At 43.4% G+C, this 18,660-nt stretch overlaps 1 protein-coding gene across 1 annotated transcript in view; it reads right to left on the reverse strand.

The window, feature by feature from the left end:
* Positions 1-2,864: 2,864 nt before the first annotated feature.
* Positions 2,865-18,660, reverse strand: part of cntn3a.1 (contactin 3a, tandem duplicate 1) — an 88,572-nt gene continuing 72,776 nt past the window's right edge. Inside the window, exons 13-23 of the mRNA XM_084554317.1 lie at positions 18,434-18,609; positions 14,692-14,809; positions 12,686-12,844; positions 12,328-12,477; positions 11,027-11,112; positions 10,419-10,653; positions 8,702-8,817; positions 8,270-8,456; positions 7,249-7,361; positions 4,928-5,096; positions 2,865-4,202 (exon numbers count right to left, since the gene is read on the reverse strand). Coding sequence (XP_084410443.1) covers positions 4,105-4,202; positions 4,928-5,096; positions 7,249-7,361; positions 8,270-8,456; positions 8,702-8,817; positions 10,419-10,653; positions 11,027-11,112; positions 12,328-12,477; positions 12,686-12,844; positions 14,692-14,809; positions 18,434-18,609 — 1,607 coding nt within the window. The 3' untranslated portion in view covers positions 2,865-4,104. The remainder of the gene's footprint in view (positions 4,203-4,927; positions 5,097-7,248; positions 7,362-8,269; positions 8,457-8,701; positions 8,818-10,418; positions 10,654-11,026; positions 11,113-12,327; positions 12,478-12,685; positions 12,845-14,691; positions 14,810-18,433; positions 18,610-18,660) is intronic.

An 18,660-nucleotide genomic window follows, 5' to 3' on the forward strand; every position in this document is an offset into this window, starting at 1 on the left:
CGTAAAATGTCCAGTAGGAGAAGCATCTCTTAACTTTTAGCTGTGTGTGGTTTGGTACATGAACGTTAGAAATATGCCATAGACATGTAATGTGCCAATTAAGGTAGCAGTCAAATTGTACAAACCTGGTTTTGTAATGGAATAACTTTATATTAACTAATCTACTTTTAAGTATAAAAGTGCCGGAAAGTCAAATGCATAAACTTGGCATGGCAGTGTTTCCCTTTCATTATGGTGTCTTTAAAAAAACTAAATTAATCTTTTCAAAACTCATATTTTATATATAAATCAATACATGCAGCAGAAAAACATCATCCGATTGATAAAAGCAATGTTTAAAAAAAACTAAAAAACGGTCATGTCAGGTTTATGATGGTATCACTGAGGTATAACTTTGGCTTTCGGACACTAAACTTTCCAATCAATGTTCACATGTGTAGTGTAGCTCCTGTTGTGTTTCAGACTTTGGTTCCAAATCCTTTAAAGTGAAGATTAGTCATGGATGTGGGTGTCAAACTGGAAGGTGGCAAAGAAGCAGATAAAAAAAAAAAAAGAAATAATAATAATGCAGCCATGCATCCCTCGTACTGTATATTTGGTGCTGTTTGTTGGATTGTGAAGATGTAAAGTAGTTGATGGCCGTGGGCTCGGTGTGCACCAAGGGGGCACCAGTTACCTAAAAGAAGCGAGCTTTGCAACGACGTCGAGTACACACAGCTGAAATCCTCCTCCTCATCCTTCACTAAAGGGGAAAAAATTATCCAAATCTGGCTTTGATCAAGCTGTAACGTCAAACTTACCTCCCTCTGTAAAGAACAGGCCTTCTTTCTGGAAGTCTGACCGGTAACAAGCAGACTGTGATTAATCGCAGACACCTGGCTGTGGCTGAGACACCTGGTGCCGAAGTCTGATCGGACGTCCTCTGGCTGACCTTTAAACCTAACCCTGGTCTATCTGTACAGAGCTCTCCTCCTCCTCCTCCTCCTCCTCCTCCTCCTCCTCCTCCTCCTCCTCCTCCTCCTCCTCTTCAGCTTCCTCTCTTCTGCTCTGCTGCGCTCCATTGCTTGGTGCTGTGTCTTTGCTGTACATTGTACTCGCATTCCTTCCGAAATGAATAAAGAAGAGAGAAAAAAAGAAAAGAAACAAGATGAGAAGGGAATCCCTCTGTTTGATCTCTGTAGCACGTCTCATATGTTTGTCTTATCATTATGGCTGGCAGGTGTGTATATATCCGTCTTTAAAGACGGTAATCGAGTGCTGCCGCTGTATTTTCTAATCATGAAATAATAATGAGATCAATAGTTGTGTGTTCTTTTATGAAGTCCCTTTGAGTTTGCTGAGAAAAGGAAGGTATTAGTAGAGATAACATGACTTGTTTGTCTCGCTATGATGGAAACACACTCACCTATTAGGCTGTTTCCACGCAGTAAATGAATCTTGCAGCTACGAGAATGGAGTCAGACATACGCTTACACATGATCTGTATTTAACATAACACAAAAAAATATAATGTTGTACATCAGTATCTGAACTGCTTGGAAAATGATTTCCTGGAGGACAAAGCTATATAGCTTAAGTGTGGTAGCGTTCAAACTTAAAACGCAACTCACACCCTGCTGAAGAAGCGTCACAGATCTCAGTTGTGTAGATACAGCATATAGCATGGAATAATTTAGCATTAATATGCCACTCTACATGTGTGAAGATGATTGCGACATCACAAAAAAGAAAAACTCTCAGAGATGTTTACCTTGTCTTGTACAGATTTGTGAGTAATGGCAGAAATCTTGATTTGCTTAAAAAAAGAACACAGTCGCTTTTAATATGTACACTCTGAATTTGGAAGCCCTCATCTTTAATTGAACAGAGCACTGCAAAATGACCCGACGCGAGCTAGAATATCCAAAAATAAATGAGAAGTGAAGTGAAATGGGCTGCGGTGTTTGGTTAAGCTGCAGAGTTTCAGACTCTTTATCTCCCTCAGCTTTTATAATTTATTCCACAAATGCAAGCTTTTTTTTTTTCAGGTTGACTTACGCCAATCTGCCACAACATTAAAACCAAGGAGAAGTGAATAACATTAACCATCTTGTGACAATTCAATGTTCTGCTGGGAAACCTTTGGACCTGACATTCATGTGGATGTCACTTAGACATGTGACACCCACCTAGACCAGACCAGGTACCCCCACCCAATAGCAATGACACTCCTTGACACATGCACACACAAAAACACTTTAGGAACAACTCAAAAAGGCACCTGGCTCACTAGATCCCAAACTGATCAAGTATCTGTGGGAGGATCCACAGAGGCCCCTCCCCTCAACCCATAGGACCCAAAGTCCCCCCACTAACAACATTCGGTTACCAGACACCACAGGACACCCTCAGGAGGCCCATGTCCATTCTCTGATGAGTCACAACTGTTTTGGAGGCACAAAGGAGACCAAGATAATATTAGGAAGGTGGTCATAATGTTATGCCTGATCGATGTAAATAAAAACATTCACTGGACAGCAGGCAAAGTCATAAATCTGTGTTTAGTAGGTTGTTCAGGTTTTCATGGTCTTTTCTGCTCAGCTCTCACCATTCATTTCTTAGTGTGACACTGATCTGCAGTTAGACTAAACTCTTTACATTTAAGCTTGCAAGCTCATACATAACTCTACCCCCCCCCCCCCCCCAACACTAACCCGGCCTTCAAAGGAAAATCATTTATGTGTTGAAAATTCATGAACGGACCAGTAAGTCATTTAACCTTTTCAGGCCTCTTTTAGATGTCTTAAATCTTCAAGCACACAAACTCGCCCGACACGGAAGAAAGAAAGAAATGAGTAAAATGGCATTATGTTTATTAAAAGCAGGTTGATCCATTCAGACACCCTAAGCAGCGTACGCACAGACACCGATCGATCTCATGCCAAACAGCAGCTGACAGTAAAACACGTCCCTATTTTGTAGTAAGCCATGTTAGAAAAGTAAGCAACCACCGCCACTTACTGCGCCACAATGCTCATCATGGAGGACGTCAAAAGACGTTGCGCTTGAGCCGAAAACGCTCAGAAGTGTGGCCTTAAAACGGTATTATGAGTGAGCCCAAATACAACATGGATAAACCGAGAAGGAAAATAAATAAAAGCTCAAACAACATGGATTAGAATCATAGGACTTAAGGCTCAGTTGGGACCTGAGGATTTCAGACATACGGTGTACAACGATTCAGCTCAGCGTGCCTCTGTTATACGCTTATCACGGATGAAAGAGGAAGGAAAGACATCAATTATTAATCAACACATGTCTGCTGTTTACATTGGAAGCCATACTGGGGAGAAGTACACGCTGCGTTTTCTCACAATGATACAACAGGTTTTGAAATGTTGCCCCGTCCCTCCCTGTTGCTCCGTTCCTTTGGTTCCCATCAGTTTCTTGGCAACTCTGAGGTTTGGATGTAATGTAAAAGCACGAATAAAATCCAGGCAAAGTTACAAAGGTCTCAAATTCTTGTTGATTTCAAAGCAATGACGCTTAGCTCCCCGTTATTTTTTTTTTATTATTTGCTTTTTTTGTTTTTTAGTGACAGTTAGTGTTGCTTCTTAGGCAAAGCAGGAGGTTTCCCAAAGTCATTTCCCAAAAAGAGCACGGAAATGACTTCCTGTCTCGAGGAAAAGCTTAAATACAACTTAAATATTCAAGTGCCAGTCTCATCACTCCAAAAGAGAGTCCAGCTGCACATAGAGTACGTATCCGTGTAAGAGAGCCTGCACAGTCCAATAATGAAAACATATACAGTACACATCGCATTGTGGCCTCCAAGGTGAGAGCCGTACGAGAACAGGAGAGGAGGAAAAAAAGAAACTGCTTCAAAGAGACCGCAGTTCAGGCGTAGTGTCCTTCCACTTAAAGAGGCGCTTCCTTTCTCCTTTGTAGCACTACTTTAGAAAGGAGGAGGGAAAGAACTTTCCCCCCGAAAGAGATCTTTGTGGAGAGGAGAGACGCAGTAGGGTAGGGGAGGAAGGGAAGCAGGTGCAAATGTGGCCGTCAGCCCCTTGTTGCCTCTGACCTGCCGTCCCTCCTCTTAATAAGCACGGTTCCTGCAGATGTTTGTCATAGTATTGTTCTGGCTGTGAGGATCAGGGCCGCGAGGTTGGCGAAGGGCAATGCCGAGGATCCCGGGGCTGCTGCTGCTCCCATGGCTATGGAGCCTGAAACAGACAAATAAAACGAATCAAAATCCAGCTGGAGTTTTGTCTTAGTCTAAAATACACTATCAGAGAAATGTAGCATGAAGATTATACATAAATTATGACAGAACAGACACCAAGGGAACCCAAAGAACTGCGGCGCGGTGTGAGTACAGGCGCATATCAACAGATGGCACTAGTACAACGCGCTCAAAGAGCCGAGACCGGAGCGGCAGGCACAGCAACAGACGCAGTTTGATTAAAAGGGAAGCATCCGCTCTCAAACAAACAGCCACTGGTGATATTCCAGGCATGTCAGAGTCTATTTTGTTGTTTGATCATATATAGGGCTGCATTTCCAAATGTGTGGATAAGAGACAGTATTTAACAGCCGCAGCCACTGTACGAGACATAAACCGCTCATGTGAAGACTCGTTTAATTGGGAAAAATGCTTCGCAGAGGACATAACTTGTGTAGTTAATGCCGCCGTGTGATGTGTTTATGCTGTAGTTTCACACCGGCAAGCCTTAATTAAAAGCGGCGCTGAGTTCTGATCAACTTAAGATCTTAGGAGAAGAAATGCACAAGGTAAAGATGCAAATGAAGTCCTCTTTGTGGTGTGTACACCTGCAGATAGATATTTCTTGAATAACCCAGCTAAACTTAATTCATATATTTTGCAGGAAAGTCTCGCAAACAGAAGCCGACATCCTTTTAATTTTTCATGCGTGGAGGACTGCCCCACCTGCCATCTTGGGGATAGTAATCTGGCGGCTGCTGATGCCCTCCCCTCCCTCGCTGAAGGGTTTAATCTGGATCACGTAGCCTTGGTTGACCGGCAGGGACAGCTCCAAGGAGGTGTTCTTGGTCTCCACCACGCTGGGGCGGCTGTGTTTGTCCTGGCTGTACATCACCTGCGAGGAAAACATGATGATAAGAGTGTCTGTTCGCGGCAGGAAGTCGCACACATTACAGGTGTTACGTGTCACTCTGAGTCATGTTTTAGGTTCGGTTGTGTGTCTGTCCCGTGTCGTCGTGTACACCGATTCAGACTAGGGGCCTCAAGACGAATCAGAAGTACAGGAAGTGAACGAGTTGCGGTTGCTGCAGTGGTGTCTCCCTTCAATATCCGTGCTTTTGAATACAAGCTCTCCTAAGGACTGTTTAGCTTTCAACTTTTACCTTCCCTTTTTTGACAGCGAAATTAAGAAGGACTTCAGATCGGCTGCCCCAACAGTGATGGCAAACTGACTATAAACAGAAAGGTCTTTCCTCACTCTGCAAAAGCTTCTCACTTCCTGGAACCAGACCCACGCTTTATGTATTTTACCCAGTTTATTTTTGTGTAAGTGAAGCTTGGGCGAAAGTCCAAGGCTGTTGCTGTATTTCCTTATCTCTTCCATTTTCCCACGCTGTTAAAGTAACACTCATCTCATCCAATGAACCGTTTGCTCGCTTTCTCCCAGCCAATCGCTCCCTCGTCCCTGTACTATATTAAAAGTCACTGTCATTCTGTCACTCCGCACAACCCTCCTCCTCCTCCTCCTCCCCATCATCAGAGGTCTCTTTCAGCCGCCAGCAGCGTCTAGACTCCAGTGGGGTCCTGTCCCTATCTACCTTCATCGTCTGAGATTCAGCTCCGTGACCTTGCATGCTCATGTTCACTCAATAAATGTCCATTCTTCACCCGCTTGATCTCTCCTTATTGAAATAAATGTTGAATGTGGGACCTAGACGGGAGTCATGACCGTAACGTGAGAATATTTAAGTCTGAGTTCCAGCTGCCTGTGCCGAACTGAGCGGATGAATTTTTGCACCTGATCACCAGAGGAGAGGGTGCAGCAGAGATAAAAAGGAATGCACGCGCTCATCAATCGCTTTCTGCTGCAGCGTGGGCCGAGCATGAAGCCAAACTTTTGGGACACCCTTTTAATGTGGTTGGAATAATACGCTGCAGTTGACTACGATTTCAAAATTTCACACTTTTCACTGTTGGGGGATGCAAATGAATGTCCTATTATTTCAGATTTATTTAAGACCTTCGGAAAGATTCATAACAAACTGACACACGATCCCCGAAGTAATCATTAAAACATGTATTATGCATTTGACGCCGCCGTGGCAAGTCAGATGTCGCAAACTGGGAAGCTGATCATACATCAGATGGCACAATGGAAGAAGGAATGTGAATCTGAAATGAACACTCCCCTGAGCAAAAATCTAACAAGCTGCTTTTGTTGATTTTGTTGGGGGGAAAAAACTACGAGTTCCCAGAGTTGTCAAGAGATTATCGTTTTAATGAAAGGAAGCAATTTGTGTGGAACGTCCAACATCAAATTAATAAGTAGCTACACATTACACCGGCACAAAGTTTGAAATAAGGCTTCATGCACTGACAACACTGTGAGACGTTTAGCAGCAGGGTGTTCATAAATAGTAGTGGAGTCCAAACGGTCAAATGTTAAAAGTGTACTGACTGGACCAAGTGACATTGTCATTCAGTGTCACCGATGAGGCATAACATTATGACCACCTTCCTAATATTGTGTAGGTCTTCCTTGTGCCTCCAAAACAGTTGTGACTCATCAGAGAATGGACATGGGCCTTCTGAGGGTGTCCTGTGGTGTCTGGCAACAGGATGTTGTTAGTGGGGGCCTTTGGGTCCTATGAGTTGAGGGGAGGGACCTCTGTGGATCATCCCACAGATACTTGATCAGTTTGGGATCTAGTGAATTTGGAGGCCAGGTCAACACCTTGTGCTGTTCTTCATGTTTTTTTTTTGAGTTGTTCCTAAATCGTTTTTGTGTGTGTGTCTGTGTCAGGGTGCATCCTGCTGGGGATGGCTGCTGCCATCTAGGAGTGTCATTGCTATGGGGCGGGGGTGCCTGGTCTGGTCTAGGTGGGTGCTACATGTCTAAGTAACATCCACACGAATGAATGCCAGGTCCAAAAATTTCCCTTCTTCCTGTCAGTGGTTTTAATGTTATGGCTGATCAGTGTATAAGACCATTCACTTGTCACGTTTGCACTGTTTCCAGTTCTCTTCCGGTGAAAAAATCCTTTTACCTTATATCCTGTGACTTCCGACTCGTTCTCCAGAGCGTGCACCTGGTCCCACCTCAGGATGACCTTGGAGTTGGACGTGTTCCACATGATTTTGACTGGAGCTTGACTGGGAGCTGGAAGAAGACGACGACGGGAGTAGGAACGTGAGGAGGAAGGGGAGGAAAAAAAAAACAACAGGAAGTCTAGTCAATAAACAGTCCTAAACCAACTCAGCAGGAAGGAGATTTCTCATTATCAGTTTATCATCCCGCTGTTAGGAGTGACCACTAACTCCAGCACGGAGTTGAAAGAGAACAGACTACGTGTTTAGCTGTGACAGAAGAGGCGGGAGCGACTAAATGCTATAAAAGAATGTGCAACATATAACTTTAACAAAACAACAAGTATTATTAGCTAATGGAAGCTACACACCTGTCTGAAAGTTAAAGATTTTTACCATTATTGGCTGCAGCCAGCACTGCGTTAGCATCTAGCAGAATTCTTTTCACGCATTTACCATGATACACATGGCTGCCAAATGCAAATATATATACGCAGCACATGAAAGCTATAAGACAAGAAGAAGACGACTAATAGGGCGAAACAATCTATAGACAAGACGGGTTCCTCCCTCGGCTGGAAACATCTCATCCGTCGCCAGCTAGACCTCCATGTCAAATCCCCCATTGTGCCGGTAAATTGAACCGGGACTTCCATAGAAGATTTTCATGCTGTTGGCGTTGGTGAGATGCCAGGAAACAAAGAAGCAAAGAAGAAAACACATAGCTGCTGTAAACACAGATGCTACACTACGAAGGAGAAAAGCATTTACCACGTTCAGTTATCAGCCTCGGTCGTAGAAAAAACGCTGAATCTAAAAATAACGTCGGACTCACTTTTGGTACTGGATGGTTTCTGCTGCCACAGTAGGTGAATTGTAATACATGCTGAAGGGGCTGTGAACTTACATGTGGAGAAAAAGCAAGAACAAAAAAAGAGAAGAAAAGGACACTGTCGTTTGCCAACAGTATCTCGTCCTTACGTGGTTTCTTGGTAGTGACATTGACTATGCTGCTCTGTGGGCCCACTCCAGCGCTGTTATAGGCCCGCAGGGACATGTAATAGGTACTGCTGCCCTCCAGATCCCTGATGAGTACCGACGTTTTATTCCCCACCGTCCTGATCACGCTGGCTGCTTCCTGCTTTTCCTTCTCACCCCAGTACTGCAACTAAAAACAAAGAAAAAAAATACTCTCCATCAATTTACATCTAGTTTGTTATAATATTTCCATTTATAAGTGTGCGCATAAAAACCTCTAGGCGCCCTCATATGCTGTGGTTTATGAATGAATAATCATATTATCACTAATACGTAAAGGTCTTCACATTGTTTTCTAATGGGGAAAAAAAAAAGAATGCAACTAGCTCTATGTTTGTACAAGTCCGATGGCGAGTGGGCACGTCCCGGTCTGACCTCATAGCCCAGGATGCGTCTGCGGTTGTTGCTCCAGGCCAGCGGCTTCCAGGTGACCTCTACCTCGGACGCTGATACACTCCTCGCCCTCACCCTCCCCGGAGCTCTGCTGGGCTCTGAAAGGCAAACGGGAGAGTCAGGGAACGATGAAGCAGACACCGGTTCACTACGCCCACGTGCGCTTTGTGACTAGAGCAAATACGCTGCGGCTCCATCCGATCTGTCTACAGCGCCGTGTGAGGAGGAGTTTTCACTGGAAATTGGATCAATCAAAAGTTTATGGCAACTTTACTTGGTGATGATGAAAAAGCTTGAATTCATCATTTCTGTTAAATAACTGAAGGAACAGACAAACTTTAGGTGTAAAGACCTAATTACCTAGTGCTGCACTATACTTATATTAAAATATATTTATTTACTATTTATAGTAAATATAGTAAATTTATTTGTACTTATTTTTAGTGGTGTTATGTTGGGTATCTCTGTGTACGTGGCTATCTGGAGACTATTGTGTAAATTATTGCTTCAGTGTCTAATAAGCCCATGTGGGCTGGGCACCATGGTGTTTGACACTTAAATAAACTTAATCAATCAAAAAAAATCAATCAAAAAATATAGACCATAGACTGTATATAAATATGGACTACGTGTCGCCACTTCCTTGCATTGGCCAAACTGACGCTATTTTCCCGGGGTTACGGGCGGCGCCATCCTGCGTCTTTGGAGACAAAATCTGCGCAGGACAGTCCGAGAGTGGAGCCACGATATCGATGACCCGACCACACTTTGGCCAGACTCGCTCACGTTTTCGTTTAATTAATTCTACGCTCTGCTCTACCTCCACCAGTTACAAGGAAATTTTGGATTATACACTATACTTGTTTTTAATTTTATTTATTTATTTTTTATTACTACTCTCACGGTCCCACGGGACCGCTTTACGGAGCGGTTGGCATGGCAACTGGTGGTCGCCATTATATCACATCCTGTTTCTAAAGCATCAATTAACTAACTAAAACTAAATGTATCCAAAAAATAGACACTGGAACATTCATCAACATTATATTAATTACCTAAAATGCCAGAAACCATGTTTGAAAAATAATTGTTTGACGTGTATTTCAGTGTATTTGTTTGGCCCAAGTCTCATCCACTAACATGGAGAAGGTGGCGCTTATGACCTATACTGCATCCAGTCACCAGGAGGAGCTCTACTTGCTCTGGCTTCACTGTTGAGGAGCAGTTCCACCATTCATCTTTACACCGTCTACAGGCTAGACTAGACTAGACTAGACTAGCCCTTACCATACTATATAACACTGTTCGTGTACTGTTTGTTAATCTGCCAAAAGAAAACCTACCGGAGCCACCACTGCAGTTACAGACAGTGTAACTCAAATCTCAAGGCATCTACCTCTAACACTAAATATTCAAGACTAAATTTGCAGCAATGTGTGTGAAAGTGCATTAAAAATAATAAAACTTTACTAGCCATAGACTGCAACAGGGCTCTGTGGGTGTTCTTTGATTAGATCGACACCAGAAAACTTTTACTAAAGTTCAGTTAAAATCTGCAAAAAACAAATTTGTTGCATCTGAGCCCTGCACACTTAAGACCTAAGAGAAGGCGTCAGATATTTCACATGCAATATAACTAGTATATGATCTCAAGCACACATAAGCTCTTTCTCTGTCGTGCTGTTGCAACAGTACACACCTTCCTCTGCCGAGTAGATGGTGGTGACCGGACTGAAAGGGCCCTCTCCCTTATTGTTATAAACCCCGACTTTGACTTGGTAAGGGGAGAAGGGAGGGATGCTCTCATTCTTGAAGACATATCTGGAAGCATCCGGGGACGTGACGGCAGCCTGCATCCAGCCCTGCGCCCCGAGTGGGCGGAAAGCCACCACGTATCCGAAGCCCGGGCCGCTCTGCAGCTCCTCAGGAACAGGCTGAGGAGGCATGACATGACTCAGAGGGATGACTCAAGAGAGACGTGCCTGACGGATTTTAAGGATATTAATACCTAAAAGAAATGCGGCTCAGCACACATTAGGGCACTTAGAGGAATGATACTTATTGTGCTTGCAAGACTTGCGTCAGCTTATTCTGTCTGATGAAGTTGTATAAGACAAAGAATAAATAAAATAGAACTACTGAGCTGGAGAGTTACTCTTCATATGTCCCAATCTTCAAATATCAAACTCCATAAATCCACCTTACATATTGAATACATAAGTGGATTTATCATTTACATTTAATAAAACAGATGATCTCAATCAAACAGGAAGTCACACACTTTAATGTGTCTCAACGCTCGCCTACCTCCCAGGTTATGACCAGCTCTGATCGTCCTCCACCTCCGCCATTCACCCTGGCCGGAGTCACCCTGGGAACTATTAGATCAAACCCTGGGTTAGATGCACAGAATTGTGTATTCAGAAGTCTGCAGCTCTAACTGAAAATATAACATTCTGTCACAATTATTGGAAGAAAAAAAAAAGAAGTCGGCATTGAGCACTGAACCAATTTTCAACTTTCTTAAGTTCATACTTAAAAGAGCCCTCCACTGAATTATGCTGCACTCTTATAACCTTGTGGGACACGGAATGGAAACTTTAATCCCACAGAACCACTGAGTTATATTACCATAAATTAACTGTATATTTTTTTAATATGGACTGCAGCCATAAAAAGGCTCTACACTATTGTCCATATGCAGTAGTGCTCCCCAGAGACAGCACCTTACAGTTTTAATAAAGCTGTACATCATAACCTTGGATGCATTTAGATGGAATTGTTCTCTCCTCTGACTAAACCTGATTTACACCGATGAGGCATAACATTATGACCACCTTCCTAATATTGTGTAGGTCTCCCTTGTGCCTCCAAAACAGTTGTGACTCATCAGAGAATGGACATGGGCCTTCTGAGGGTGTCCTGTGGTGTCTGGCAACAGAATGTTGTTAATGGGGGGCCTTTGGGTCCTATGGGTTGAGAGGAGGGGCCTCTGTGGATCATCCCACAGATACATGATCAATTTGGGATCTAGTGAATTTGGAGGCCAGGTCAACACCTTGTGCTGTTTTTCATGTTTTTTGAGTTGTTCCTTAACTGTTTTTGTGTGTGTCAGGCTGCATCCTGCTGGGGATGGACGCTGCCATCAAGGAGGGTCATTGCTACGGGGCGGGGGAGCCTTGTCTGGTCTGGTCTAGGTGGGTGGTACATGTCTAAGTAACATCCACACGAATGCCAGGTCCAAACGTTTCCCAGCAGAACACTGAATTATCACCAGATGGTCAATGTTGTTTAATTCACCTGTCAGTGGTTTTAATGTTATGGCTGATCGGTATATGTTGGTTGTGAACCAAACATACTCTGTTACATATATTATACTGTATTTATTTCTTCACACACAATCAGGTGAAGCTTCCTGGTATCAATAATTCCTCGTGTGTGTCCTGAACATACAGGGATTCTCTGAAATATGCCGTGGTACTAACAAGCTCATTGAAGGGCTCTAATTGTCCTGAAGTAGCTTCTTTCAGTGTAAAACGTGCATGAACAGGAAACGTTTTGTGTCACTGCTGACAGCAGAAGGAACATAAGGAACATCTGATACATACGCATTTCTTTGGTGCGGGCCTTTTTGGAGGGTTTGCTGGGCTCTCCTGTTCCGATGCTGTTGCTTGCCAAGACTCTGAACTCATACTCCACCCAGGGACTCAAGTCGATGACAGTGGCTGACAGCTGCTTCCCCCCGAGCAGCTCAGGAACTAAGAGACATCACAGAAATAACCTTTCATCTCAAAGCCCTCCAAGATCTGCCAACTCCGAAAGTTAGCCAAGCTGGTGATTTGTTATTTACTGTCATTTCGTGTGTGGCGCGTGAGAAGGATACCGGTCGCATCCCCTCAGCTCCTTTTCATCTACACGGCATGCTTCACATTCACACAGCCTACCCCACAGACAAGTGCTGCCTACCGGTGGTAACGGCTTGCCACCCGAGAGAGAAGGGTGTTCTGGCCTGGATGGCGTAGCTGACGATGGGACTGTGGTTGTCCATCCCAGGTCCCCAGGACAGAGAGGCAGTCGTCTCTGTCATCTCGGTTACCCGACAGTCCACTGGGGGGCCTGGAGGACCTGCGGGGACATTTAGTCACATGAAATGATAAATACTGCTGAGATGAATGAAGACGGGAGGCGGCAGGATGGAGGCGTGGAGTGGGTGGACCATGCTAAGAGCTGATCTGGCGCACTGACTAGAGAGAGCTTCTAACAGCTGCTAACGCTGTCTGAAGCTACGGGGCAATGCTGAACTACAACCGGTCCCAACTCAACTGTTGTTGAAGTTGTATAAGACAACTGTCTGTTAACAACTGTCTGTTAAATGAATGGTGAGGTATCCCAGAAACAGAAAGGAATAACAAATGTGAAGACTTGATTCACATAGTCTAAAGAGGATACTTTATGAGGGAAAATCTTTCCTTTGTTAAACAATTCATGACCCATGAAAATAACTCAAGAGGGTCAGAAAGGGTTTTATGTGGAAGGGCAAAAGAAGAAGTATATTTGCAGTGATTCCACAGCATCTGCCTTTAACTTAGGAACCATCCAGAGTATATAAAGTATGTTATGGATAATAAGCCATGCCATGCTTTAATTACAGTAAATACCCCACAGCTACTCCGTTTATATTCTTTGATTCGTTTTATGATACAGAGAACAAATAGGAGAGTTTCTTTATACTGATAGGCTCAGGCATCCAGCTACAGCATAGTGTGTACATTATTCAAGGTAAAAAAAGAGAGAGACGTTCAAGGCCTGCAGACGGTTTGTAGAAGAAATTACTTTGCTAAATACATGTTAGTACAAAGGAGCAGGGCTTCTTTCTCCTTCTCTAACATGTCCATTAAGAAGCCCTGAAAGGGGATTTATTTTTTTCACCTCCCAATAGATTTTAATTTCGCTCTGTTCGAAATGAATGGTTGAACGGCCCCGTTACAATAGTTTGAGCTGATTTGACACTTTACATGATGAATTTAGTCCTCCTCATTCATTCTGAAAGTCCAACAGAATCCGGCAACGTGGTTCGATCAATGGCACCTTGCGTACTTTCAGCTGTAGTACAGTTTTAACCCGAGGTGCTTTCATGATTTATGTGTTACCAACTGCACATCACTGCACGCACGCAGTTTGGATTAAGCCCATTTAAAACAAATATCTTGCAGCCAGAGTTGAAACAATCGAAGGAAATCAGCGTTACAGCTGCAGTTAAAGTGACAGCAGAGTCATATTCGGTCATAATCACAGGCTCGGCCCGTCTCAGCAGCAGGTCAGAAAGAGAGCTGACAGTTTTCTCGCTAAATGCAATGGCACAGACCCGTGCCTGAGAGACACAGCTGGGGATGCACATATTATTGAAAAGTAATGCCAAAGTAGCCCTCACAGTAAAATCTCGCTGTAAACATTTGGGTTCTTCATACAGTGATTACACTTTTGAGAGGTTGGCTTCTTAACTGAAGAAGTAACACAAACCAACTCTCTGTAGCCGTTTCTGGTGCAAAATGACACAAATATGCATGTAGGTTTATAGCTGTATTCTGATTTACATGCGTTAGGAGCGCATACAGGAAGTTTTCTCTAATAAAATTTGTACTCTACATGCATTGTACCTTAAACAAAAAATAAAACATGCTATACGCTGAAAAAAGATTCCAAACCGAAATGAAATAAATGCTGGAAAAATATAACTCGCATAATCTTCATCTTAACCCGGGCCATAGGCACATAACATGAAGAGCTCACAACAAAATAGAGTTAAGTGACTGCAAAAAATTCTCCTGATCACATTCTGAAAGCGTCCCTTTTTCATTTGCATGCACTATTGAGCCGGTCGACAAGATCATCTCTGTTTACCACCACTTTGCCAAAGGGGCCACACTTAAATACTGAAGTGTTAGTGTCTGCAACATCAAGGACGTTCATACCTCTGACGACCACATCGGTAGCAATGGACACGCTGTCCACTTTGGTCTGAACAGCGCAGGTGTATTTCCCAGCGTGCCTCAGCTGAATGTTCCGGATCATAATGTCGCCATCCGACCGCTGTCGTTGCAGAAGTCGGGAGAGTGGGAGGGGAGGGGGGGGCAAAAAGGTAGAATTTTTAAGTTGCACATTGAAGTGAAAGCTGTGCAAAAAAAAAAAAAAAAGGAAAAAATAACAACAAATGCAATGTCACAGTGATTTCTTCTGGCTTTCGGTTTATTACATTATGGAAGAGAAAGGTGCAACAACAAAGTCCAGGGTCGAACCGAGTGACTGAGTGCTGCTTTTCATGATCGCTTATGAAGACGGATCTTTGTGGTGAATTAAAAGGCTTCTTTCAGCACCATCCAGTTTTATTCTCGGCGATTCCATTTACTCCGCAGACGACCATTCAATGCCAAATGCATTATTAGCTTTGAACTTTAAAGTTAGAGCTAATGTTAACTTGATGTCTTATCTCTGAAAGTAGGGAACCGCGGAACAGAATGAGACCTCATAACTACTTTGATGTATAATCAGGGACATTTTATAGAGATGAAAATTCAGTTGCTCCGAGTCATTCACTCTTTGAAACTCCCCGCCATCATTAAAATAATGTAACCGGGGATGGAAAGACTTACAGATCTTTCACTTAAGCAAATTTTATATACTGTAAGAGGAAAGAAAAAAAAGCTTTCAGTACGCTTATCAAATCAACCGAGACACTAAGAAGTCCTCCAAAATGCTGTAATCATCAGTCTTTGTGGCTTGTAGACTTGGAATAAAAGGTAAATGTCATTCTGTGTCCATAGCCCGCCGCTTCTGCGTCAGTGCAATTGCTTCATGTTTGGTCTGGGTTGTCGTAATTTGGCGGACTAATGGTTTACATAAAAACAGCAAAAGATGCGCTGCAATAACAGATAATTGCATGGATCCACAGACAGAGTCTCTGTTCTGATAGTCGTCAGTGTGAAAAGCTGAAAATGCTGACGGTGTTGTACTGGAGTTTAATAATGGATCCCTACATCTTTCTTTCATCTTAAGAAATATATACCAGAGATAAAATATTCTGTGTCTTATTACAGTCTTGCCCAATATCTTTTTTTTTTTTTCTCCTTTTGGATAGACAGCCATTACAGCAGAACAACTATAAAAACAACTCTAAAATGCAGAGCCCCAGTTATTTGGAACTGCAAAATCTTATAAAGTTAACAAAATGAGTGATGCATTGAAAACTGCTATTCGCAGCATAGAGCTTTTAAGCCGTTCAGCACTAAAATACAGTGTGTTTCCTACCAGCAGACTAAAATGAAGCTGCAGCAGAGTTTCCAACACTCACTAAAAGGTATTCATTGTAATACTTTTGTGTTTTGCTAACAAACTGGGCAAACTAATGAGGAAGGACTCTGCGGTGCAGATGGGGGCTAGAGAGTACTGAATCAGTGACAGAGAAGAGGATGAGAGAGAAGCTGAAAGGCATCACGAACCAACTCCCCTCCACGCCGAGCTGATGCAGCTCAGGAGCCACGTTTGGCCACAGGCTCATCCAGGCATGTGCCTCAAAGCGTTGTGGGGATTCTTTCTTGCCAAGAGCCATCAGACTGCACAACATCACATCTCCCAGTACCTCCCGCCTCCGCTGACTGTGCTCAGTCGCAGCTACTGCAAACTGTATCCTGTATACACCTGGTCCTGGCACATGTACTCTCATATACACATTGTTGTTAGATTTTCTGCTGTTCTTACCGCGGTTGCACACAATTGACCACAGATGCTGTACGTATTCGCACTGCTACATGTATAAATTGAAGACAAGAATTTTCTAGTGGCTAGAGCAGCAGCTTTGGTTACTGGTTACTTAAAAGTGTTTGATTGCTTCAGAATTTTCTACATTTCTGCACAAAAGCGACTCAAAACATCAACAGATTTACCTGTAACCAAAGAGAACTCAGTCAAACAAATGTGACTGAAATATTATACTATTTCTTTAGTCAGGAAAATGAGCCAATATTACATTACATGGATATTCCAGCATCAGCGCCTTATTCCGCCCCCGAAACATGGAGGTGGCGATGTCTTTGTTTGGGTCTGTTTTGCTGCATCTGGGTCAGGACGGCTCGTTCTGAATTATATTAGCAAGTTCGAAAATGTCAGGACATCTGTCCGTGAGCTGAATCTTAAAGAGAAACTGGGTCAGGCAGCGAGACAAAGAGCCCGAGCGCACAGGCCGTTCTACAAAATAATGGTGAAATAAGAGAAAACAAAATGTGTGGTTTAGAACGGCCAAGTCAAAGAACTGACTTTAATCCAATAGAAATGTTGGGGAGGGACCTGAAGCATGCAGTTCATGTGAGGAAACCCACCAATAGCTCAGAACTAAAGTGGTTATGTACCGAGGAATGGGCTAAAAGTCCTCCCAGCCGCTGCAGCAGTTACCAGAGAAGTTAAGTTGCTCTTATTGCTGCAAAAGGGGGGGGTCACACCAGACACTGCAAACAATGTTTCTCAATAATATGTCATTTGTTTTATTGGGTTATCTTTGTCTACTTTCAGGACGTTTGTGAAAATCCACTGAGTCATTTTTATGCAGAAATACAGAAGACTCTGAGGGCTGCAGCGACTTATAAGCCGCACTGCACACGCATGACAACTAAATTATGATTTGATCTGCTTTTATTGAATTATGCAGCAGCTGCACTGATGCTCCTTCCACCTTTTCTGTAAGTCAATGACTCTCTGCCGTTGCATGTAAAAGCTTCACTCTCCTCGAGTTCACAGCCATCAGTAGTAAAATAAAATAAAAAAACATCATGGAATGCCAAGAAAAGAAAAATGCAAAATGTAATTCTGCCCACGAAGCAGCATACTATGAAGTTCGAGTGATGTGACGGACAAACGTGAAGGTGTAGTGCGTTTAAAGGAACAATGGGGCTGCACGCGGTTACAGCGTAAAGCTCTCGTTTCTGTTCACGATCACAAAAACAAGTCGCGATCTCAAAGCCAAGACCTCATAATTGCTTTCCCTAATTAAAAGATGATGATCAAATATAACGCATGGCTGAGCATTGCATTACGACTTCCTTGGTTGCTGCTTTTGTCATCGGAGGACGTGTTATTAACGAGCACAACTGGCAAACATAGCTGCGTGCGGCGAAAGAAAAAAAAAAAAGAGAGAGCGCTGCATGATTCATGGAGAACAAGCACTCAATATTTTACTCCTTGGACAAGAAACGAGATACAGGTTCACTTTAATGGAGCTCAAACAGCCTCCCTGTAAGTCAATTTACACTTCTGTACATGTGTAAAATTTCATCTTTAATAAAAAGGGAGTATGTAAATGCATTCCGACCAATATAAAGGGTGAAGTTATTCACGTAGCTTTAAGCTTATTCACAGGAGCTCTTCTGTGTGGTAAAATCAAAAGCACAGAGTGACTGCCTTCAAGTGGAAGCACACATCTATTCAAGAGGACGCAGAAGTACTTGTTTTCATCTCAGGAGGATGTTACTTGGCCTAGGAAGGAATCTGGTGCTTCAAATATATTCCGCAGCGCTGTCAAAATGACGGGTTTAAAGGGTCACTTAAACAACTGAAATCGGGAACTTGTGAGCGGTTTTTCCGAAGTTCACAGTTATAAATCTAAAGAGGGCGTTCAAGCTGCAGCCACTCGGCCTCAACACCTCGAAGACACGCGGACGCACTCACCCCGCCGACTTTTTCAAAATACGCCCCGTGGCTCCCGAAGTGGATGAGCTGCTCGTTGAAGAACCAGGTGAACTTGAGATCCAGCGTTGGGTCGTGAGACACCTGACAGGGCAGCACGATGCTCTCGCCCACCGTCACGTCCAGATGACCTGCCGGACTGGTGATTATAGTTGCCTCTGCAAACAGAATGTAGGAAGGCAGTGTTAACACAGCAGATGTGACACAAC

This window comes from Chelon labrosus, assembly GCF_963514085.1.
Source record: "Chelon labrosus genome assembly, chromosome: 10".
In the NCBI taxonomy this organism is placed as follows: Eukaryota; Metazoa; Chordata; class Actinopteri; order Mugiliformes; family Mugilidae; genus Chelon; species Chelon labrosus.